The sequence below is a fragment of the Dipodomys merriami genome, unplaced genomic scaffold (genome assembly GCF_024711535.1).
Source record: "Dipodomys merriami isolate MVZ:Mamm:240054 unplaced genomic scaffold, mDipMer1.0.p SCAF_136, whole genome shotgun sequence".
Lineage (NCBI taxonomy): Eukaryota > Metazoa > Chordata > Mammalia > Rodentia > Heteromyidae > Dipodomys > Dipodomys merriami.
The window spans coordinates 1,068,489-1,092,513 of record NW_027202671.1 but is presented as its reverse complement, the minus strand read 5'-3'; the positions used below and the strand labels follow the sequence as shown (position 1 = coordinate 1,092,513).

The following is a 24,025-nucleotide window of genomic DNA, read 5'->3' as shown; positions in this document are numbered from 1 at the left end:
TAGTTGTTTTTGGAGGCAGGAAGGCAGCAACAACTAGATCTAGTCCTGACTGCTTTGCCAACACACATGTGTACAAATCGCATTCTCATGTAAAGGTGAAAAAAACACATGTTTTCTGGGTTTCCTCTTCTACCACACCAAGTCAAGTATGTCAAAACTTCCCCACTTCACCAGGGCTCATAAAGGAGCATTTGTTCCTTGCGTTTACTGATACTTAAAAAATATGATAGCATTATTTAGAAGAGAAAAATACACACAGTGACTTAGCCCAAAGTCTAATCCTCAGACAAAAATCAGTTATAAATATCTTCAGGGCAAAAACAGGATAGAGTGGAGAAGACCCAGGACAGGCAACTCCTGGAGAAGTCTGGAAGCCACCCCGCGGCGAGGCTGCAAGCGGGAGACACCGCTCGCCCCTGCCGCCCTCCCCCTCTCCCTCTCCTGCCCTCCCCCCCTCTCTGTCCTCCTCCCGCCTTCGCCACCCGGAGGCTGCGCCGCGCCCCGCCCCGCCCGAGGCCCCGCCCCGACGCCGACGTCACTTGTTATGTCTCGGACTCCGGTCCGGCCGCAGCTGATCCACTGCTGGAGGGGGCGACGGCCGCGGCCTGAGGGGGCGGCCGGGGGCGGCCGGGACCGCGGCTTGCATTTGCACCGCCCAACCTCACCAGACCGGCCGTGCGTGGCCTGAAGGCAACCCGAAAGGCGTCATCTCCGAGCTTGTTTTTCGGTTTTTATTTTTCCCCCCTTCAGCGCTCCGGATTTCCCTCTGTGGAGACCGCGACGCCCCCCCCACCTCCGGGCCCCGCCGCCCTGCCCGCCCGGCCGGCTCGCCGGAACCTGGAGCTGCCGCCGTGCCCGCCGCGCTTCCCGCGGAGCTTGGGCGGCCGGCGCGGCCTGGGGCCTGGGCTCCGGGCGCGGCGCTGCGGTGGCGGCGGCGGCGGCGGCGGCTTCTTCCCGCGCCGGGCGCACTCGGCCCCGGGCCTGGACCGGCCGAGCGCTACACCTTCCTAACCCGCAGCGCGGGAGCCGGGCCGCCGGCCCCCAGCGCCGCCCGGAGCCGAGCCCGAGTCTGGCTCGGTCGTCCCCCCGCCCCGGGAGACTCGGACGCCGGACTGCCGACCCCGTCACCTTGAGCCCAGCCCGGGGGTCCTCCCGGGGAAAGCGTCCCCCATCTTGTTCCCCGGCTGTCGAATGGATGGGGGATTTTGAGCGGTTCTCTTGTCTTCTCGCCTCCTGACTGGAAGGCCCGGCGCGAGGCTCCGCGCCTCGGCGTCCCCTTCAACCGCACGGACACCCTCCAGCCCGCCCGCGTCTCCCCCCCGCGGGGATGGCCCGGTGACCGCCGCACGCGGAAGCGTGTTCTCCGGGGCCCAGCCTGCCTCGACCTCCTCGCCGCCACCCGCCTGTTTCCCCCCCCCCCCCCCAGATCCGGACTCTTGGGCCAGAGAGGAGACTAACCTGGGAAAGATGTGGCTGAAGCTGTTTTTCCTGCTCCTCTATTTTCTGGTCCTGTTCGTCCTGGCCAGGTTTTTTGAGGCCATTGTGTGGTATGAGACTGGCATCTTCGCCACCCAGCTGGTGGATCCAGTGGCCCTGAGCTTTAAGAAGCTGAAGACCATTCTGGAGTGCCGAGGGCTGGGCTACTCCGGGCTGCCCGAGAAGAAGGATGTGCGGGAGCTGGTGGAAAAGTCAGGTGAGTGTTGGGGTCCCCTCCACCTGGAGATTGGGGGGGGAAGCTCTCTGCCTCTGTCTACCTGGCTGTCATCCTTTCCCACCCCCATCGAACCGGGTTCTGGTCGGGTTCAGCGAGACTGCTTTGTCCCGGTTTTCTATAATAAAATATGGGAATCCCAGCTTGGGAGAGGGCTGAAATTATGTCTTTTTACGGTTATTTTTTAGTGATGGTTTGAAAAGTGTAGTTTTTTTTTAAGCGTTCTTTACTAAATTGATTTCCCCCCCCCAAAAAAGAAATTGGTATTGTCATCAAACTGGGAAGTATCATTTGTCAGTTGGAATTCATCAAAATTTAGGAAAAGGAAGACTCCAAAAACGCAGCCTGGAATAGCGGTTTTTGTCACCGTGGTAATAACAAGCTACCTGGAAGGGAAAACATTGGGATAATATAAAAGAGACATTGGAACGTAACATTTAAATGTTATGAGTTTAAATATGGACAAAGTGTATCTGAAAAGATACACTTTTCAGATTTTTAATTTAATAAGATAAGGTGATTTTTCTTGTTTGAATGCCTGTCCACTTTAAAGTTTATTGTGTTTCTGTCAGGGTTAATTTTTTTAGTATCTTAAATGTAAATTCCTTCTTTTCATGAATCACAGGCACTTTGCATCACTTGATGGGTTGAGGATTAGAACTAAAATAGTGCTGGGAGAATTTAAAATCTTAAAGAATGTATTTTCAGTAACTCTGGGTTTGGGTGGCATTGGGTTAAAAAATGGTGATTTTTCTTAACTGTTGGACAGTGTATATCTTTTTAAATAGACTTCCTGAGAGAGGAATGCAGCTAAGAAGGATATTGCTGTAGGAAGCATTGAAACTGATGGTTATCTATTTTGTTTTAAGTGTATCTTGTCTTTTACTATACAGTTTTTCATAGTGCCCTCTAGCCATATAGTGTGATTTATAAAAACGTAAACTTCCTAACAGTTTAACAGTTGTGTATTTATAAAACTCTGATGTCACTACTGGTGTAGAAGAAAGAAAACTTCCCTCTCAAAGGGATAAGTTTTTCTTTAGAGGAAATAAAAGATCACATATTATGCTTACGCCTTGTTTGCTGATAGGCACACACACACACACACACACACACACACACACACACACACAGAGTGAGGAAATGGAACACACAAACACACAGTGAGGAAATGGAACACACACACACACACACAGAGTGAGGAAATGGAGTATCTAAAGAAAAAGATCTCTAATAAACTGACTAGGCTTAGAAATGAGAAGTGTCTATCTGCCAAAGTCAGATTTTCACAGTAAAATAACTTAACATGCATTTTGTTATTTTGACATTTATGTTATGTATTATTGCCTTCCTTTGGGCCTAAAAATACTTGTCATGTTTGATGCATAAGGTGATCACACATAATCTGAAGAACATATCTAGCCCACAAAATATACAGTCACTTCACACATTTTATAGGAAAATAAGTCTTGATATGGCAATTTAACTATAAAACTGAAACATTTGTTTGGATGGCTTTGCTGCTATAACACTACAGTACTGGTTATTCATTGTTTTTAATATTTAAAGCAAAAACTGATGTGACATTAATATTTGCATTTGGTTTTATTTGATGATACAAACTCTAATTTATATTGTAAATTAATGCATGGATGTGGAGTTTGTTCTAACCTCCAAGTCACATAAACCCTGTTGCTATTTTAAGTGGAGTTAATGGCAAATTCTGTGAACCCGTTTTAAGTCAGAGTATATAAACTTATGTTTTAAAATGAAGGAAACAGGCATGTCATGCATAAAACTACTGTGGTGTACTTTTGGATTGGTATGAATTGAATAATTTCCTAACCAACTTTGAATGATTCATCTGAAATACATACTCTGTTTTATAATGAATTTTGAAATGATCCATTTAGAAAATATAAAAAGTGGATTTTCTTCTGTTTTATTCACTTTTGTCTACCATATAATAGGTTCTTATTACAGATTCATTGGATATGTTTAGGTTCTATTGTTTTTATTCCCATAGAGTACAAGGAAAGGACAAATACATGATTCTACATGGTAGAAATGGAATTATTGACATTCTGAGCATGGCATTGAAATTTTACATGTTTGTGTGTCTTTTTTTAGGTGACTTGATGGAAGGTGAGCTCTATTCTGCTCTCAAAGAAGAGGAGGCATCTGAATCTGTTTCTAGCACCAATTTCAGTGGTGAAATGCACTTCTATGAGCTTGTAGAAGATACAAAAGATGGCATCTGGCTTGTTCAGGTATCAGAAGCAATGATAATTCTTCAGAACCTTGAAAGAGATATTATTTTTTACTAAAATAATGTATGTCAGTTTGTGACACTACTGTTTACTTATGTTTCGTAAGTAAAACTCAGTTCTCAAGGAGAGGCTGCTGTGTTGTTTTCTTAAAGTGAGAAACACCACATGCACTCTTTAAAATTTAGTGACATGCACTGTTTCAGTTTTTGTTAACTCTAATTTTTAGTTTAGCAGCTCAGATCTTTCTTTGCATATAGGTGAAGAACCCTTAAATAGAGGTAAAATAATCCTATATTAGGGAAATAGCCGTTTAGGGCTATAAAGGAGGAATTATTGTGGATAGTGACTGGGAACATTCATTACTGTGCTTATGACAAGGTATTTTTAAACCCTAGTTTTTGTTTGTTTCATTTTGAGGTGGCCCTTGATTTTGGGGGCAGTACTGGGGTTGGAACTGTGGGCCTGAACTCTGGGTCCACTCTGGGTCCTTTCCTTGCTAGATAGGTGCCCTTACACTGAACCACATCTCAGCTCTGATGGTTATTTTTGAGATAGGGTCTTACTTCCTGCCTGGGCTCAATCTGCTTGTGTTAGGCTTTCTGTTGTAGCAAGAGTGACAAGTATGCTTCACCATGTTTGGCTTTCCATTGAGAAGGGGTTTCTCAGACTTTTTTGCCCTGGTTGGCCTCAAACTACTATCCTCCCAATCTCAGCCCATCAGTACCTAGAAATATAAGTGTGATTTAATCCCATTAAATGGAAGGCTGATGCAGAAGGTTTATGAGTTTAAGGCTAACCTGGACTATATATATAGCAAGACCCTATCTATCTCAAAAAAACTAAATAGTGGGTGGCATTGTCCAAAAAAGAAATGTACTTACTCTCTTTACCTGACTTATAGCTTGTAACCCTTCTGCACATCACCTTTATGATAACAATTTAAAGGAAATTTACCAAAAAAAGCTGGAGTGGAGCTGTGGCTCAGATAGTAGAGTACTAGCCTTGAGCAAAAATACTTAGGGACAGAACTCAGACTCTGAGTTCAATTCCCAAGACCAGAATTAAAAACAAAAAAAAAAAAATAAATAAACAGCTATTTAGGAGACTGAGAATGAAGGACCGTGATTTGAGGCCAGTTTGGGCAGTTTGTGAAACCCCATCTCAACCCATAGTGTGGTACAATGGTAGATGCTTGTCTTCCCAGCTACAGAGAGGCTGAGTGGGAGGATTTGTTTTAGCCCAAGCAGAAAAGTCCATGAGACTCCCATCTCAGCAAAGATGCAGCTTCATATAATTGTAGGTACCTGTAATTCCAGCAACAAAAGAAGCCTAAAGTAGGCAGATTAAAGTGGCCCAGGCATGTACCAGGTGGGAAACAAGACTGTGTGCTGAAAACAATCAGGACTGGGTACATGGCTCAATGGTAAGAGCACCTGCCTGACAAGCATAAGCCTTGAGTTCAAACTCCAAGACTGCTAAAGACAGACAGACATAGACAGACCGACCGACCCACAGACCAATCGATTGATCGATCCAAACAACAATAAAACATATGTTGAATGGTGAGATCTAATTAGTGTATTACAAAAAACTTCTCAAAGTATGGTTTAAATGAATGGACATATCATTAATGTTTTGTAAATTAAAATAATCTAGACTACATTGAACTTATAATTTCTTAAATACTACTTAGAACAAAACTCAAATGATAAAATATGTATCCACTTAAAGTAAGATCAATTAAATTACAGCATGAATTTGGCTAAAATTAATAATGTACTGTATAAAACAGCTGAAGCTTGGAGGTTTTATCAGACTATCCCTTTCTGAGGCTTTAAGAGATGAAGTAGTTTGTCCATGGTCGTAGAACTAATTGATGTATTGAACCAGAATCAAATCCTAAGTCTCCTGATTTCTTGCTGGATGTATTTGTTATTTCATTCTGCAGTCAACAAAATCTGATTTAGGATGTAGAAAAAATAAAGAATAAAGAATAAAAGAATAAAGAATAAAGAATAAAAGAATAAAGAATAAAAGAATAAAGGCTGAGTTCTGAGACCTTAGCTGTATAGCTGGTCCTATCACGAAATTCAGTGTGATTGTAAATAGACTTTCCATTGCATATGACCTAAAATAAATACGCATCTAAAAGAGGATGGAATAATACTGTAGTGTGCTTTGCTAACAGGTTAAGGTTTGGGAATTCTTCTAGAGATTGCTTTGGATATCCTTCCTATTGAATTTGGGTTTACACTCCAGATAATCAGCAGTATGTACACTATCCATTCAAATTCTACTATATTTCTGCGTTAGGTAATTGATTTTGAAAAATAAGCTTTAGGGGCTAGGGATGAAGCTCAGTGGTAGAGCAAGCCAGCAGGTAGACATTGCTCTTAAAGAAAAAGAAGTTGTAGCTCCTTCAAAGCTTTAGCTTATAAGTAAGTAGTTATTTTCTTTTTCCTGGTATTTATTTCTACTAATAAGCTCTGATTATTGGCATTTTATAATTTATATTTATTACTGCAATAGAATTGAGTAGCCAGTCCCATAGTTCTGCATGTATAGTCTAAAATGCTTGTTGCTTGACTTAATTGATCCCATGCAAATAAATGGTAGAGATGCTGAGTACTGCTGGAACTTGAAAGAACCGTTTTAAAAAACTGGAAATTCTTTTGGTATATAGGATACTGTCTGTAGGTAACACATTGTAGTTCACTAGGTTAGCCACATACTCTTGGTTTACAAACCAACTAGCTTTTGATGTCATGTTAAAGATATTCATGGATTAAGCTTCATTAATACATGACAAAATGCATCAATTTATTCAACAGGTATAAATATGCTATACCCTGTTCTGAGCCCTGGAGATAAATAGGAATACACACCTATAATACCAGTAGTAAAAAAAATGCTAAGAAGAAAAATAGGCTAAGGAAAGAAAGTAGCAAAAAATTCTCTTAAAAGGTGACAGTTGTATGAAGTGAGGATTAAAAGGCAATTGTAAGTATTAACACTACAAATAATAGCTTCTCTCAACATACATACACATCAGTGTTAGCCCTAGGGCTTGAACTCAGGGCCAGCCTGTACATTTGAGCTTTTTTTGGCTTAAGGCTAGCAAACTCTCTACCACTTTAACCATAGCTTCACTTCCAAGTTTTGTTTTTTTCTGGTAGTTAGTTGGAGATAAGAGTCACAAGACTTTCATGCCCAAGCTGACTTTGAACTATATATAATCCTTAGACCTCTGTCTCCTAAGTATATAGGATTACAGGTATGAGCCACAGACACCTGACTCTAAGACTGGAAATATTTTTTAAAGGCTCAGAGGTATTAACAATTGAATATACCATATTAAAATAACAAGCCAGGTGCTGATGGCTCACACCTGTAATCCTAGCTACTCAGGAGGCTGAGAGGATCCACGGTTCAAAGCCAGCCCGGGCAGGAAAGTCTGTGAGACTCTTATCTCCAATTAGCCACCAGAAAACCAGAAGTATCGCTGAGGCTTAAGTAGTAGAGTGATCTCCTTGAGCTGAAAAGCTGAGGGACAGCACCCAGGCCCAGAGTTTAAGACCCACAATAGACAATATATATTAGTTTTCTGTGTATAGAAATGATGCAATAGAACATGTACTTAATTTTTCCAGTGACATTCAAGGTTTGCTGTGATCACCGTGGTTTGGCTTGTGGTCCTTGGGGCCAGTGGCTTACATTTGTCAGATGGCTGGTTTGGTTTGGACAGAACAATCTTTGGCAGGACAGCCAAGAAGAGTGAGATTGAAATCCTGTCCTTGGCACTATGAACTAACCAGCTAAGCTAATCAGTACAGATACACTGGTTTCAGCTCTATAATTATTTGTTTCTAAGCTATATTTGAAATTGAAATTACCTGCTAGAAATAGAACAGAAATATTCTCTTTGGTTGTCATTCTTCAGATAATATGAATTCAGTCTTATATATAACTTGCACAAAACTAGTTTGGGGACTAGAGGAGTGATACAAATGATAGAGGCCTGCTTATTTCAAAAGAAGCTATTTTCTTTGCTCCCTTATTTTTTTTAAGTATAGAAGAAGTGTTTTCATAGTAACACTTCTCTGACAGACAAATTCTGATCATTTCTGTCCTCTTCAGGTTGTCAAACTCTTTATTCTTCTCTATATTTGTACAGTGTGAAGTGAACAGAACTAATTTTAGTTTTTAAGGTGGTGAAATACATGTGGCATACCAGTAATACTGTAGATACCAAGTTATAACGATTCTGACATGGAGTTTTCCTGCTTTGTTCCTAACCTGATCTCAGATCTTTAATTAGCTAGTTTTTTTTTTTCCAGTTTTAGATTAATTGGTCCTTCCTACCCAGTGTTGTTGACACCACAAATAGAAGGTGATTACTTTTCTTTCTAAAGACTCTTGGTCAGAGAGGCAGATGGCACAGTGGAAGGCTTCTGAAATGGAAAAGTTAGCATATTTTATGGAGCTTATGGGTTTGCCTCTTACATTTCTGTTTCTCTGTTTCGATTTTTTTTTTGTCAGAGTTTAAAGAAAGATATATTTTTTCTTTTTTCTTTCTTTTTTTTTTTTTTTTTTCCGGTTGTGGCGCCTGAACTCTGGGCCTGGGCACTGTCCCTCAGCTCTACAGCTCAAGGCTAACGCTATCAATTGAGTCACAGTGCCACCTCTGGCTTTTTCTGCTTATGTGGTGCTGAGGAATTGAACCCAGGGCCTCATGCATTCAAGGCAAGCATTCTACCAGTGAGCCATCTTCCCAACCCCATATTTGTTCCTTTTGCCTGTGCCACATCATAAGTAATTTAAAGTCACTGGAATGGAAGTAGAGATGAAAAGCACCACCTGACTTAAAGAACTGAGATGCATTGGTCAATATTTACTGAAGTATTATGTTAATATAGTTCCTGTTTGGCACAAACCACTAATGGCTGACTTTAAGTTTGTTTATATTTTTGCTCCTAGACAATAGTTTTGTTCAGAACAATTCTACTTTATTTTCTTATTTATCAGCTACTCATGAAGCAAACCACTTTATCCTGTCTATTGTGGTTATGAAAGACTATGTTTACTTATCAATTAGAAGGAATATTAAAAAAATTAAATTTTGTTGAGTTTTGTTTTTATCATTACTCATCCTAACTTCTTATGATTTTTGTAGTTTGTATACATGTAATTGGCCTACAGTTTTATTTTATTTTATTTTATTTTAATTTTTTTGGGTCCAGTCGTGGGGCCTGAACTCTGGGCCTGCACGCTGTCCCTCAGCTCTTCAGCTCAAGGCTAGCACTCTACCACTTGAGCCACAGTGCCACTTCCGGCTTTTTTTCTTTTTTGCTTATGTGGTGCTGGGGAATGGAACCCAGGGCTTCAGGCATGCAAGGCAAGTGCTCTACCACTGAGCCACCTTCCCAGCCCAAGGCCTACAGTTTTAAAAATAGATCCTTGGTTAAATGAAATATTGAGAAATGCAAAAAATAGTATGGTACTCCAATTGTTTAAGGAGGTTATATTACTTAATATTCAATCTTGTGTGTGGAGATTTGCAGTATTAAAAGAGGTATGTCAGATGTTCAATCAGCAGTGAAATCCACTTCCAAAAAATAGGCCAACATGTATTTTTAAAACTTATTTTTGTGTGTGTTCTGCAAATGGAGCTTGAACTGCTACTTGTGGTTTGCCTAGCTTTTTCATTTCTTTATGCTGGCCCTGGGTTTGAACTTGGGGCCTGGGTGATGTCCCTGAGCTTTTATGCTCAAGGCTAACAATCTACCACTTGAACCACAGCTCTGCTTCTGGCTTTTGGTGGTTAATTGGAGATAAGAGTCTCATGAACTTTCTTGCCTGAGCTGGATTTAAACCGAGATGCTCAGATCTCAGCCTCCTGAATAGCTAGGATTACAGGTATGAACCATTGGCATCCAGCTTGCCTGGCTTTTTTTTTTTTTTCCCCCAAGGCTAGCTGTCTACCACTTGAGCCACAACTCTACTTTCTACTTTTAGATAGCTAATTAGAGATAGACTCTCACAGCCTTTTCTGCCTAGACTGGCTTCAAATCTCTGTCCTCAGATTTTAGCCTCTTGAGTAGCTAGGAGTACAGGTGTGAGCTACACTTCCATTTCCAGCTTTTGTGCTGATGAATTGAGATAAGAGTCTCACAGATTTGTCTACTGGGGCTGACTTAGAACCATTCAGTCGCCTAAGTAGCTCCTAACTACAGGAGCTACAGGCCTGAGCCATTAGCATATAGCAAAAGTGTATTTTTAAATGCACTAAATTGGCTGTCTTTATATGTCCAAGGGCTACATAAGGCCCACAAAAGCATTTGGTACAGCTTCTCATTGGCTGCCTAAAAGGTATCTGCCTGTGTTAATAATTTTGAATAGCCCAAGAATGATACTATTAATATCGTTGGCAGAAAAAAAGTATGAATTCAGGGCTGGGAATGTGGCTTAGTGGTAGAGTGCTTGCCTAGCATGCACAAAGCCCTGGGTTCGATTCCTCAGCACCACATAAACAGAAAAAGCCACAAGTGGTACTGTGGTTCAAGTGATAGAGTGCTATCCTTTAGCAAAAAAAAGCATTAGGGACAGTGCTCAGGCTTAAGTTAAAGCCCCAGGACTGGCAAAAAAAAAAAAAAAAAAGTATAAATTTAGTTGGTAGAGTTGCTTACCTAGCAAACATAAGGCCCTAAGTTCAAAACAATACTGCCAAAAATAAAACAAAAAGGAGCATTAATGCACATGCAGTTATATAGTCAGGTACTACTTATACTAATGTTTGTGCCAAAAGCTTTCTGAGTGACTGGTTGCTGGGAAAGGGATTTTCATATCAAAAGTACGAAAGTTAGTTTCCTTTAGGTGTTCTATTAATTGAAAGTAGAAGAAAGAATTACTAAGACATAAAAAAGATAAATGCTGTAATTAAATATAAATATAAGCACCTCTATGAACTAGGTGCTATATTAGCTATAGAATACAATAATGAACAAATGTAGGGATGGCATTTATAAAGGCAGATACTTTGGGAAGGGCACTTCTAGCCTGTGTTGCCAAGACTCTTCTAGGCTCTGTACTTTTGTCCCCACAGAGAATGCAGCCTCCTTCCTGAGCTGCTCTCCCTTCATAGTGAGACCAGCAGTATAGATGCCACTCAGAAAAATGTATACTTGCTAGGTGCCCATGGCTCACGCCTGTAATCCTAGCTACTCAGAAGGCTGAGATCTGAGGGTTGTAGTTCAAAGCCAGCCTGGGCAGGAAAGACCATGAGATTCTTATCTCCAATAAACCACCAGAAAACCAGAAGCGGCACTGTGGCTCAAGTGGTAGAGCACTAGCCTTGAGCTGAAGAGCTGAGGGACAGCACCCAGGCCCAGAGTTCAAGCCTCATGGCTGACAAAAAAAGAAAAAAGAAAAAAAAATGTACAGAAAATAAGCTATAAACCAAGTATTCCTATTGGTGTGCCACAGGAGAAATTAGAATATTTTATGTCTTCCATGTAACTCAGTGAGATGAGCTATTTTGTGAAAATACTGACTTTTTTTTTTAATAGTGGACATTTAATTTAGCCTCCATTAAATTTAATGCATTTTAAATCTGTTGGAAATGTAACTGTGTAAGGCTTGACTCAGGGCCTCACACTTCCTAAGTAGTCACTGTACCACTTCAGCTATGCCATCTTGGACTTTTTGCGTTAATTATTGTGAATGATATATTTGGCCGTTTCATGATATTTTTGCCCAGTTTAGCCTGTACTTCTCTCCTTCTATTTGTTTATTGTGTAGCTAGTATGACAGGCATATGCCACCATGACCAGCTACTGGTTGAGATGGGGTCTTGCTAATTTTTTGCCCAAGCTATCTTCAAGCAGTCATCTTCCTCCCTAGTAGCTGGAATTAAAGGCATGAAATACCATGCCTGGCAGACAAAACAATTTCTAATTATATAAATAAAGCTATATGGTCATTTAAAATGCTTTCCTGCCATACCTAGATGATTTTTCATTTTTGTGCCACTCTCTCAGCCGGGGATTCTTAAGCCCTTCAAAAGCAGATGCCAGAACAGATTGCTGAGGAAATAGGCCCTGGGGTTGATTATTGTCATATATATCTGCTTCAGCAATGTTCACAACTCTATTCTGCTATCTCTGCTGGAAGTAGTAAATACCTGGGAACAATCTTCTCATTTCTTCTCCTGTTTCTAACATTGGAATTTGTGTTCTGAAAAGGATTTTTCTGAGATGCCCAGGCTTAGAGCCATGTATGTATTGACAGAGGAGGTCTCTTAAATCATTGAAGCATTGTTGTTATAAACATATACTTGAAATGTTTGGCTTATTGGCAGCCATAATCAAGAAATAGGAAAATGTCTGAGAAGTTGCTTTTATTTTTTTTTTATTTTTATTTTTTAGCCATTCCTGGTGCTTGAATTCAGGGCATGGGCACTGTCCTTGAGCTTTTGTGCTCAAAACTAGTGCTCTATCACTTGAGCCACAGCTTCATTTTCAACATTTTGGTAGCTGGAGATAAGAATCTCATGGACTTTACCTGCCCAGGCTGGCTTCAAACTAGGATCTTCAATCTTAGCCTCCCAAATAGCTAGAATTAAAGAGTTTCAGGCATGAACCACCAACGACCAGCTGAAAAGTAAGTTCTTAAAAATAAAAATAAATCAAGGGGAAAGAACAGGAAGTATGTGGTATAATTACACAGAGTTCTTAATCTCCTGAAGAATCTGAAAATTAGGTTCAAGGTATCTCTGGCTTTATGGCCAAGAGAACTATTATAGTGACTCTTAAGTTACAGCAAAAAAAGAAAAGAAACACTTAACTTGTGACTGGAGGATAGAGTATGTCATACTCCCTCCCCCCTCTACAATGTACTTTTTTTTTTTTTTGTCAGTCGTGGGGCTTGAACTCTGGGCCTGGGCGCTGTCCCTCAGCTCTTCAGCTCAAGGCGAGCACTCTACCACTTGAGCTATAGTGCCACTTCCGGTTTTCTGGTGGTTTATTGGAGATAGGAGTCTCACGGTCTCTCCTGCCCGGGCTGGCTTTGAACCGCGATCCTCAGGTCTCAGCCTCCTGTGTAGCTAGGATTACAGGCGTGAGCCACCAGCGCCCAGCTCTCTACAATGTACTTTTGAACCAAGGAAAAAGGTGAAAGCTGGAGTAATGTGACCTATATGAATCGTCTCAAAAAGCTTTCATTTGCAACAATGTCTAAAATTCCATCTTTCTGCTTACCTTGGCCATCAGTATATTCAAATATGAACTCATATCTCCCTCATTTATTTTTGTTAAGAAAGCAGTATCAAACTGGGTATCAGTGGCTCATGCCTGTAATCCTACCTACTCAGGAATCAGGTTTTAAGATCATGGTTCAAAGCCAACCCAGGCAGGAAAGTCCATGAGACTCTTACCTCAATTAATTGTGTGAAACTGTGGCTCAAAATGGTAGAATGCTAGCCTTGAGGGGGACGGGGGGGCGGGGGGTAGAGTTCAAGGACAGAACCCAGGCCCCGAGTACAAGCACTGTGACTTAAAAAATATCATAACCATTTGTTTAATGCTCTTAATTTGCATGTGAGTATTAAGCATCATAGATAAGATGCCACATATACATGTATGTCACTGTAAGTATGAGGATGACATATCACGGGAGTTATTGGACAGTAATCCAATGGCACATAAAGTGAACTTAGTCATTTGTCATGAATGGGTAGCTCCATGCTCTACTGTCCTCTGATGTTTTTTAGACTTCATTTGTTCAAGTGACTACAGGTAGGGTAGCTGCACCACCTCTTCTGTAGGACCTGCAGTGTATGGTTTTATAAATGTGAAAATGGTCCTTCCTACCAGAAAGATTAGAGGTTTTAGAATATTATATTGTAACTTTAAGTTGAATAGTAATAGCACTTATAAAAGTAAGTTTGGCCTATACCCTGAACTTAAATAAATCAGATGCTTTCATTTCTAGGGTTCCTTTAAATTCTACTTAGTTATTTTTTGTATTGGGTTTTTATTTTTCAATTTTAGTTTTTAAATTCCACTTAGTTATTTTTGTGTCTCTATTTTTTGTTTTTTGTTTTTACTGGTGTCTTCATTGAATTCAATCTTGATTCTCACAGGAAAATTAGGAAATAAATGGAAGAGATATAAACTATTAGAGAGACTGACAATGATGAATAAGAGAACTTGTTGCCAGGTGCCAGTGGCCCACACCTGTAATCCTAGCTACTCAGGAGTCTGCAATCTGAGGATCTCAGTTCAAAACCAGCCCAGGAAAGTCCATGAGATTTTTATCTCCAATAAACTACCCAGAAAAAGCCAGAAATGGCTCTGTGGCTCAAATAAATGGTAGAGCACTATCCTAGAGCACAAAGAGGCTCAGGGACCGCTCCAAAGCCCTGAGTTCAAGCCCCAGGACTGGGGGGAAAAAGTTGTTATATAATTTAAAGGTTAAATTAGAACTTTTTCTTGAAAAATGTTTTTTCTGTACCAATTATATTTGAAAGTCAAATCAAAGTTACAAGAAAAAAATTGTAGTTTAAAAAATCTTGTTAGAGTTTTTCATTGTCATTAAGGAAAAAATGCCATAGATAAATAATAGTATTGTTTCAGTTAAAGCATAGTTTAATAGAAAACACATCACCAACTATTGGCTTTATAATTATGCTTTAAAAAAGTGAAATTTGATGGTGAGCTTTAAATTCTGCGTTTAAAATATACATCAGGAGTAGTGGGGAGGGACTTTTCTAAAAAGGAATCAAATTTGATTGTATGTATGGCAGTTCTGTAACTAGTTTGGATTTTCTGTTTTCATTTTTTGAAAAAAAATGTGTGATAAAACCTGTGGGAATTTTTTCCTGAAACATTTTTTAAAAAGTCTGTTTATTTACATGCAAATAAATTTCTTTGATACAATTTTTTAAGTGAAATTTGAATTTCTTGAATCCACATGTAATTTTTTATAAGCTTTATCTGGATGTGAAATTTTTCAGAGCAAGAAATTACTTCTGGGCCATTTTCTTCCTGTGTACCTTAATTGTAGAGAATAAGCCACATGGTGGAAATCATGGTTAGCTTCTTTACTATGATTTTAACTCTGTTCTCTGTAACTTCCAGTGTTTTAAGACTTTTCTAGTGCTTCTTTTATAGGAATTGCAATGATAATCTGACTAATACAATAAACAAGAACTGGGAACAATAACTGTCAAAAATGTGAAATTAGACTGTATATAAGTGATTGGTTTTACTCTGTTAGGTAATTAAACTGAGTTTTTTTCTTTTTTGGGGGAATAGGTCATAGCAAACGACAGAAGTCCTTTGGTGGGTAAAGTTCACTGGGAGAAAATGGTAAAAAAGGTGTCAAGATTTGGAATACGTACAGGCACTTTTAACTGTTCCAGTGATCCCAGGTAAGTGGATTAGGCAATTAGAATTTTGAGTACTGACCAGAATCTTTCTTATTTAATGTAGCTCATTAGCACTGTTTAGCACAGTTTACCCAGATCTCTCTTAGAACTGTACTCTTTTTCACTCTCCCTCTTCCTCCCTCTTGCTCTCCTTTCTTCTGGGGATGTCTCTTAAGAGTGTCTTTGGTCTTTTTTGTCTCAGTGTTCTCTTACAAATAGCTGTACATTGTATCACTGTGCTGATGAAAATCTTTTTAGACTTCCACCCTCTAATTTATAATTATGTTGACTTCTCTAAAACTATCTGTAGGTATGTCCTTTTTCTTAAAACCTAGTGTCAAACTCAGACTCATCCTCTTTCTCTTTATGTGTCCTTTCTCTTTCTGCCCTTCAATATTTTATTTTTCTTCTATCTTTGCATTCTCTTAGGCAAGAATTTGGTTTGTTTAGTTATCATTTCATTATTTACATTCCTTCTATATTCGATTTCTTTTTTAAAATGTATTTCTGTTTCTTGTGCCACCAAGTTAATAAAGACTACCATGCATAGCATGCTTTGTTTCATGCAGAGGGGACATAAGATATATATGTCAAAATCCTACAGTACTTGTTTCTAATGTCTTCCCTTTCTGTCCATCTTATGTATTGGCCACAATGGACAATTCATTTGTGTATAGAAAATCTGCTAAACCTGTAATTTCATTGGCTTTATTTTGCTTCTCTTCTTTCTTTGATAAATGCTTTTAAGGTATTACAACATTATTAAAAGTAATATGAACATTTAGTTTTCATATTTTAGTTTTAAAATTAATATGATATATATGCATATATGTATGTATTGTGTGTTGTTCTGCATATTGTTAGACAAGTATTTAGATAATATGTATTAATAGCCTCGTATTAGTATTAGAATTTTTTTCCAACTCTAGAAAATAGGCTATACTTTGAAAGATATTATGATTCCAGGTGAAATTTTCTTTTATTGGATAGAGTAAAATTCAGTGTAGAATGACAGACCTTAAAAATACCATTTAGAGCCGGGCGCCAGTGGCTCATGCCTGTAATCCTAGGTACTCAGGAGGCTGAGATCTGAGGATCATGGTTCAAAGCCAGCCCAGGCAGGAAAGTTCGTGAGACTCTTTTGTTGTTGTTTTTTGGGTCCGGTTGTGGGGCCTGAACTCTGGGCCTGGGCGCTGTCTCTCAGTTCTTCAGCTCAAGGCTAGTGCTCTACCACTTGAGCCACAGCGCCACTTCCGGCTTTTTTCATTTTGCTTATGTGGTGCTGAGGAATCAAACCCAGGGCCTCAGGCATGCAAGGCAAGCACTCTACCACTGAGCCATCTTCCCAGCCCCTCATGAGACTCTTATCTTCAATAAACCACTAGAAAACCGAAAGAGGCGCTGTGGCTCAAGCACTAGAGCGCTCGCCTTGACCTGAAGAGTGCAGGGACAGCACCCAAGCCCAGAGTTCAAGCCCCACGACCGACAAAAAAAAATAGCAGTTAACAGCCAGGCACCAATGGCTCACGCCTGTAATCCTAGCTACTCAGGAGGCTGAGACCTGAGGATTGTGGTTCAAAGCCAGCCCTGGCAGGAAAGTCCATGATACTCTTGTCTCCCAGTAAACCTGGTGCTGTGGCTCAAGTAGTAGAGTGCTGTCCTTGAGCTGAAGAGCTGAGGGACAGCACCCAGGCCAGAGTTCAAGTCCCATGACCAAAAGAAACAACAAAAATACCATTTAACTCTGAACTCAAAGGAAAAATACTTGTTTTCTTTACATGAAGAAACATGCACTAAAATCTTGTCTGTTTTACAAAGCAAGTTTTTCTCTCATAAAGAATATGAGTAGAGGGGCTGAGAAGGTGGCTCAGTGGTAGAGCGCTTGCCTTGCATGCATGAGGCCCTGGGTTCGATTCCTCAGCACCACGTAAGCAAAAAGAAAAAAGCCGGAAGTGGCGCTGTGGCTCAAGTGGTAGAGCACTAGCCTTGAGCTGAAGAGTTGAGGGTCAGCGCCCAGGCCCAGAGTACAGGCCCCACGACCGGATCAAAAAAATATATATATATATATGATTAGAATTTTGACACAAATCAGGAGCCAAAGTGGTGTTTCAGGAGGACAAAAAAAAATGACCCAGAGTAGAAATGTGTCATCACAAGTATCATACTCAATTAAAACATTAAAGCTGTTTAGAATTTAAGATGTATATGAATCTGACTTACTGCTTTTTTCAGCAAGGGTAAAAAATAGAACTAATCTTAGTTATTTTGTATTGACAAAGTGTTAAGGATAGAAGATACTTTCTTATTAACATATATTAATCATACGAGGGGCTTATTGTGACATTATCACATATATTCAGTGAAGATACCTTATTTTTAAGGAATATATGCTTTCAAACCATTTTAGTTGAAACAGTATTGATTTCAATGGTATCTATCTTGTTGAAAATAAATCAACAAGAAGCTAAGCTGTCTGTCATTCTGAGTCACTGAGATCATTTTCCAGAGTCATTACTAACTTTAAGATATAACATGTTATTTTCAAAATTCCTAATAAAGAATTAGTCATTAGTCATTGTAAAATCACATCTACATATATCACAACTTTCCTTTTTGATTATATGAATTGTAATATGTTTATTTGGTAAAAATATAATGCATTCTCACTAAGCATGACATCCGTAATTTTGCATTATTATTCTGAGTGAAATCCAACATTAGTATGCATTTACAAATCTATAATAAGCAAAATGTGTTGACATAGTAGGTTCTTGGAGAAGAATATTGTTTTAAAAGAAATGGAAATGTTCAAACTTATAACCTATCTGTGGTAGTATGAGAGTGACTTTCCTTTTTTTCAGTATTTTTATCACCTAGTTTGACAATGCCTTAAATTCATAACAGTCATCACCCTATTCAATGTCTAAACAAATAACTTAATTTTGAATTATTCTATAGTTGCTATTAAGTGAGATCATTTTTGGACTGAATCTCTTAATCCTAAATACTTTTTTTTTTAATGCATTTTGTTTCTTCTTCATGGTTTCCAGTGAAGAAATAGGAGAATAAAGAAACAAAGGAAGGCCGGGCGCTGGTGGCTCACGCCTGTAATCCTCGCTACTCAGGAGGCTGAGATCTGAGGATCGCAGTTCAAAGCCAGCCTGGGCAGGAGAGACTGTGAGACTCCTATCTCCAATAAACCACCAGAAAACCGGAAGTGGTGCTGTAGCTCAAGTGGTAAAGCGCTCGCCTTGAGCTGAAGAGTTGAGGGACAGCGCCCAGGCCCAGAGTTCAAGCCCCACGACCTACAAAAAAAAAAAAAAAAAAAGAAACAAAGGAAGGTCTTGCAGTTCTTCTTTTCTGGGTTATCTTTTTTTTTTTTTTTTTTTTGGTCTGTTGTGGGGCTTGAACTTTGGGCCTGGGAGCTGTCCCCCAGTTCTTCAGCTCAAGGATAGCGCTCTACCACTTGAACCATAGAGCCACTTCCAGTTTTCTATGGTTTATTGGAGATAAGATCTCATGGTCTTTCCTGCCCAGGCTGGCTTTGAACTGTGATCCTCAGATCTCAGCCTCCTGAGTAGCTAGGATTACAGGTGTGAGCCATCAGTGCCCGGCTTGTGAGTTATCTTTTGCACAGATTACTTTGCAATTGTGCCTGTGAATATCAGGGATTATAAAGCGGCCAGGTTAATAAATGGTAAGGCTTGACTCCCACTCTTAGGAGTTTGCACCAAATCAAGGACTTGGCATCTAGGATCATTTATTTCCTTCTCTTTTCCCTGCTTATCTGAATTCTAATCAGCCACCTAGATCATTCATGAAATCTTCACCAGCTCAAACTCCAGTGCTGTTGAACTTCATATACATTATTTAACAATGAAATATATACTGTTTTACTATTTCTGTTTTGTCTCATTTGTTTTGATTTTGATTTTGGTTTTGGTTTTGTGCTGGTTCTGGGGCTTGAACTCAGGGCCTAGTGTGTTTCTGGGCTTCTTTGTTCAAGGTTAGCATTCTACCACTTCACAGCTCCACTTCAAGTTTTTTTGGTAGTCAGTTGGAGATAGAGTCTCATAGGCATTCCTGCTGGGGTTGGCTTCTAACTGTGATTTTCAGATCTCAGCCAGGAGGCTGAGTAGCTAGGATTACAGGGGTTACAGTCTCTTTAAGAGGATATTTAATTGGCTTATACCAGTTATCTTTAAGAGGATTTAACCTCCTCTTGATCAGGTTTTATTTGCCTGTTGTCTTTTAGATCTTAGCAGCACGGAAGGCATTGATACATAGATACAAAAGATGCTTAAGTATTTACTGATACCCTTGACTCAAAGGCTGCTAGATATTCTTGCTTCAAAAATGTTTTTCAACTACAAACCTAAACTATAAAAAATAGCTTGATTTTCTTCTTGCACAACTTCCTTGTATTGGGCCCTCTTATTGATTATCTGAGGGCAATTTGATCTGGAGAGAGAGTCAAGTCCTAAAAAAACTTATTGGGAGAAGATATATTATGCAACAGCCAGCTGTTTATTCATAGTTTACTCTCCTCTCTTACAGGTACTGCAAGAGAAGAGGCTGGGTTAGATCCACTCTCATTATGTCTGTTCCACAAACAAGTACATCTAAAGGGAAAGTCATGCTTAAAGAATATAGTGGACGAAAGATTGAAGTAGAGCATATATTTAAATGGATAACTGCCCATGCAGCTTCTCGAATCAAAACCATTTATAATGCTAAACATTTGAAAGAAGAATGGAATAAAAGTGATCAGTATTGGGTAAAAATATACCTGTTTGCAAACCTTGACCAACCACCAGCCTTCTTCTCTGCACTAAGCATAAAATTTACTGGAAGAGTTGAATTTATATTTGTTAATGTGGAAAACTGGGACAACAAGAGTTATATGACAGATATTGGTGTGTTTAATATGCCATCTTACATACTTAGAACTCCTGAAGGAATCTACAGATATGGAAACCACACGGGCGAATTTATATCCCTTCAGGCTATGGATTCATTTTTGCGCTCATTACAACCTGAAGTAAATGATCTGTTTGTTTTGAGTTTGGTTCTAGTTAATCTTATGGCTTGGATGGACTTATTTATTACACAGGGAGCTACCATCAAGCGATTTGTGGTTCTCATAAGCACTTTAGGGACATATAATTCTCTGTTAATTATTTCCTGGCTACCTGTATTGGGATTTTTACAGCTCCCTTATTTAGATAGTTTTTATGAATATAGCTTAAAATTGTTGAGATACTCCAATACAACCACATTGGCTTCATGGGTAAGGGCAGACTGGATGTTTTACTCTTCACACCCAGCCCTGTTTCTCAGTACATATCTTGGACATGGTTTACTAATTGATTACTTTGAAAAGAAGAGACGGCGAAGCAACAATGATGAAGTCAATGTCAATAACTTAGAGTGGTTATCAAGTCTGTGGGACTGGTACACCAGCTACCTCTTCCACCCCATTGCTTCTTTTCAAAACTTTCCTGTAGAATCTGATTGGGATGAAGACCCTGACTTATTCTTGGAGCGGTTAGCTTTCCCTGATCTTTGGCTTCACCCTCTGATACCAACTGATTACATAAAAAATTTACCAATGTGGCGATTTAAATGTCTTGGAGTCCAATCTGAAGAGGAAATGTCGGAAGGTTCTCAAGACACTGAAAATGACTCAGACAGTGAGAACACAGACACTGTTAGCAGTGAGAAGGAAGTATTTGAAGATAAACAAAGCATAGCTCACAATCCTCCAGGAAGAGCAAGTCACTGTGATGCTAAGGTTTGTTCGTGTGCCAATAAATATTGTCAGACCAGCCCATATGAAAGGAAGGGGAGGTTATATGGATCCTATAACACTAATGAAGATATGGAACCTGATTGGTTAACTTGGCCTGCTGATATGTTGCACTGTACTGAATGTGTTGTTTGCCTAGAGAATTTTGAAAATGGATGCTTGCTAATGGGATTGCCTTGTGGTCATGTGTTCCATCAGAATTGCATTGTGATGTGGTTGGCTGGGGGCCGACACTGTTGCCCTGTTTGCCGGTGGCCTTCTTATAAGAAAAAGCAGCCATATGCACAACACCAGCCTTTGTCAAATGATGTCCCATCTTAACCACGTGCAATTTGTCCTTTATAAGCTTTCAGTATCTTACAGCTTGCCTTTTTAATGTTAGTCACAATGTTTTTGTGGTTCAAAATTTACTTTAATGTTAGTGCAGTGACAAGAAATACACATTATGCTAATGTTGATAACAATTTATTTGGTTGCTTTGTGTGTCAATTGAATGCATACTTAATTGTAAAAAAATTTTATTTACAATATTGGAAATTCTGAAGTTAATGTTTTTTGTAAGCACAAAGAAGTATGATAGAAATTTATCCTAGCAAGACTTTACAAGGTAGGATCAAATTCTAATGGAATGGAGCCGGTTTCTTATCCTAAATGTTTTCTCCCTTTTTACAAAATCTCTGTCCAGCACCTCTTGGTTAAATAATGTATGCTTTGAGACATGAAATTAAAACAAACCTATGAAATAAATTATTTTAAAACCAGAAGATTACAGGTTTTTAATGTTAAATTGTTTGTGATAAGGGGACTGATTTCTGTGTTTTTCTGATTCATAGGTACATCAAATACAATTCTTGACTTATATGAAACAAAGACAAAAATAGAAGGAAGGCTACTGACACCAACCAGAGACAATGTTCACCGTTAGCTTTGTTAGCCTTGATGAGAAAGAATTTCATAGAGGGCCTTATTAAATAACATTATTTAGCACATCTAAAAAAATCAACTGTAGTATATTAGCAACACATAAATTACCTTTTAAGCATTAATTGGCTGTGTTTTGAAAAATTTTAGAATTAGAGAAGGTTTGGGAACATATATACTAAACGTCAGTAACATTCATCTCTCTGCCTAATTCACCATGTTTGTCACCTCTCTCTAATCTTTTTCCCTTCTAATACCTTTTGGGGTTTTTTTGCCAATCCTTTTGAAATGAAATCTGAGTCATCACATGGTGTTTCATCTCTAAATATATCACTCTATATTTCCTAAAAAACAATTGCATAACTACCAAATGATTATTACATCCAAAAAACTTCACATGGATTCAATAATACCTAATATATGATCCTTTCTTCCAGAATACCTTATATTTGTAGTTTTGTTTTCAGTCTTACTGTAAACTTAAGATTTGTGCCTTAAGTAAAGTCTACTTTCTTTTGTTCTTTTCTCTAGAGCAGTTGTTTTTTCTGAAACTAACATTTTTAGTCTACAAACTACTTGGCTTATAAAATGTTCCACACGCTGTATTTGTCTCTTTTATGATTAGATTTAAATTAAAGAATACTGCTGGTGGGCACTGACAGCTCACACTTATAATCCTAGCTAATCAGGATTGCAATTAGAAGCCAGCCCAGGCAGGAAACTCCATAAGTTAATCTCCAATTAACCATCAAGTTGGAAGTGAAAATGTGGTCCAAGTGGTAGAGTGCTAGCCTTGAACAAACTAAAGGACAGTGCCCAGACCCTGAGTTCAAGACCCTAGTACTGGCAGAAAAAAAAGGTTGTTTGTGATGTTAAATTTAATTGAAGTGATACCCAATTTATCTTTTCATGATAAGGTACTTTTTTACTTCATAGTTAAGGCATCTGTGAGACCACACAAATAACCTCTTGGCACAATAGTTTTATTTTTTGGTGGTACTAGGGTTTGAATGTGGGGCCTTGCTCTTGTTAGGCCAACACTCTGACACGGCCCTTTATGCTTTCATCTTTTTTTGTTGTTTTCTTTTTTGGTACTGGGGATAGAACCCAGGATATTGCACTTGCTAGGCAAGCACTTTGCTACTGAGCTACATCCCAGCCCCCTTAATAATTTTTTCAAATAGAAACATGAGTTTTTGCCCAGATCAGCCCAGACAATGTATCTCCTTTGTATGCCTTTCTCTTAGTTGAGATGTCATATGCCCTCCACCATACTCAGCTTTTTTATGGGTTGCAATGGGGTCTTGCTAATTTTTTGCCTAGCCTGACCTTAATACTCTGACCTCCACCACCCAAATTGTAGGATTACATGTATGCCACCATGCCCAGCCAGTTCATTGGTTTTAAAATCCATTGATGATTCTATGAACCAGTTATTCAACAAGAATTGTAATAATTTTTTTAATTTCATCCTTCCTTTGCTATTAGCTGACATTTCTGTCCGAAGAAGGGTGTTTCATCCACATTTTGACTATTACTGTGGACTGAGCTTGTTTTGTATTTATAAATCCTTTGATTGTCCTCCAAAATGATAAGAATATGAGCTTGTTTTGAATTGCACCTGGGTACTAATATTTCTTTTTCCACATCATATACTGGGTCTTATTTAAAAAACAGCTAGAAAACTAGATCTTTGTCTCCTTACTATGGAGTTATGTCCCAATAAGCCCATTATAAATTGAAAATACAAATGAAAAATGCCATTGGTGCACCTAATCTACTGTAGCAATGTAGTATACCGCAGAGTACACAATCACATAGCTGATAGAGCTCTGACACTGCTCAGCATCATACCACATATTGCTAGCCTGAGAAAAGATCACAATTAA

General features: G+C 39.2%; 1 protein-coding gene across 1 annotated transcript; it reads left to right on the top strand.

The window, feature by feature from the left end:
- The first annotated feature begins 951 nt into the window (after window positions 1-951).
- On the top strand, window positions 952-22,540 carry LOC138825228 (E3 ubiquitin-protein ligase RNF103). The gene is made up of 4 exons (XM_070019632.1): window positions 952-1,693; window positions 3,842-3,981; window positions 15,294-15,409; window positions 19,964-22,540. Exons 1-4 carry the CDS (start codon window positions 1,468-1,470, stop codon window positions 21,534-21,536), a joined length of 2,055 nt encoding a protein of 684 aa, XP_069875733.1. The 5' UTR covers window positions 952-1,467; the 3' UTR covers window positions 21,537-22,540.
- Window positions 22,541-24,025: the final 1,485 nt, after the last annotated feature.

Bases quoted from the DNA above. Each gene is read 5' to 3' on its own strand.
- LOC138825228 (XM_070019632.1), top strand. From the start codon at position 1,468: ATGTGGCTGAAGCTGTTTTTCCTGCTCCTCTATTTTCTGGTCCTGTTC. The intron at 1,694-3,841 runs GTGAGTGTTGGG...GTCTTTTTTTAG, and splicing joins GGAGCTGGTGGAAAAGTCAG to GTGACTTGATGGAAGGTGAG. The intron at 3,982-15,293 runs GTATCAGAAGCA...TTGGGGGAATAG, and splicing joins ATGGCATCTGGCTTGTTCAG to GTCATAGCAAACGACAGAAG.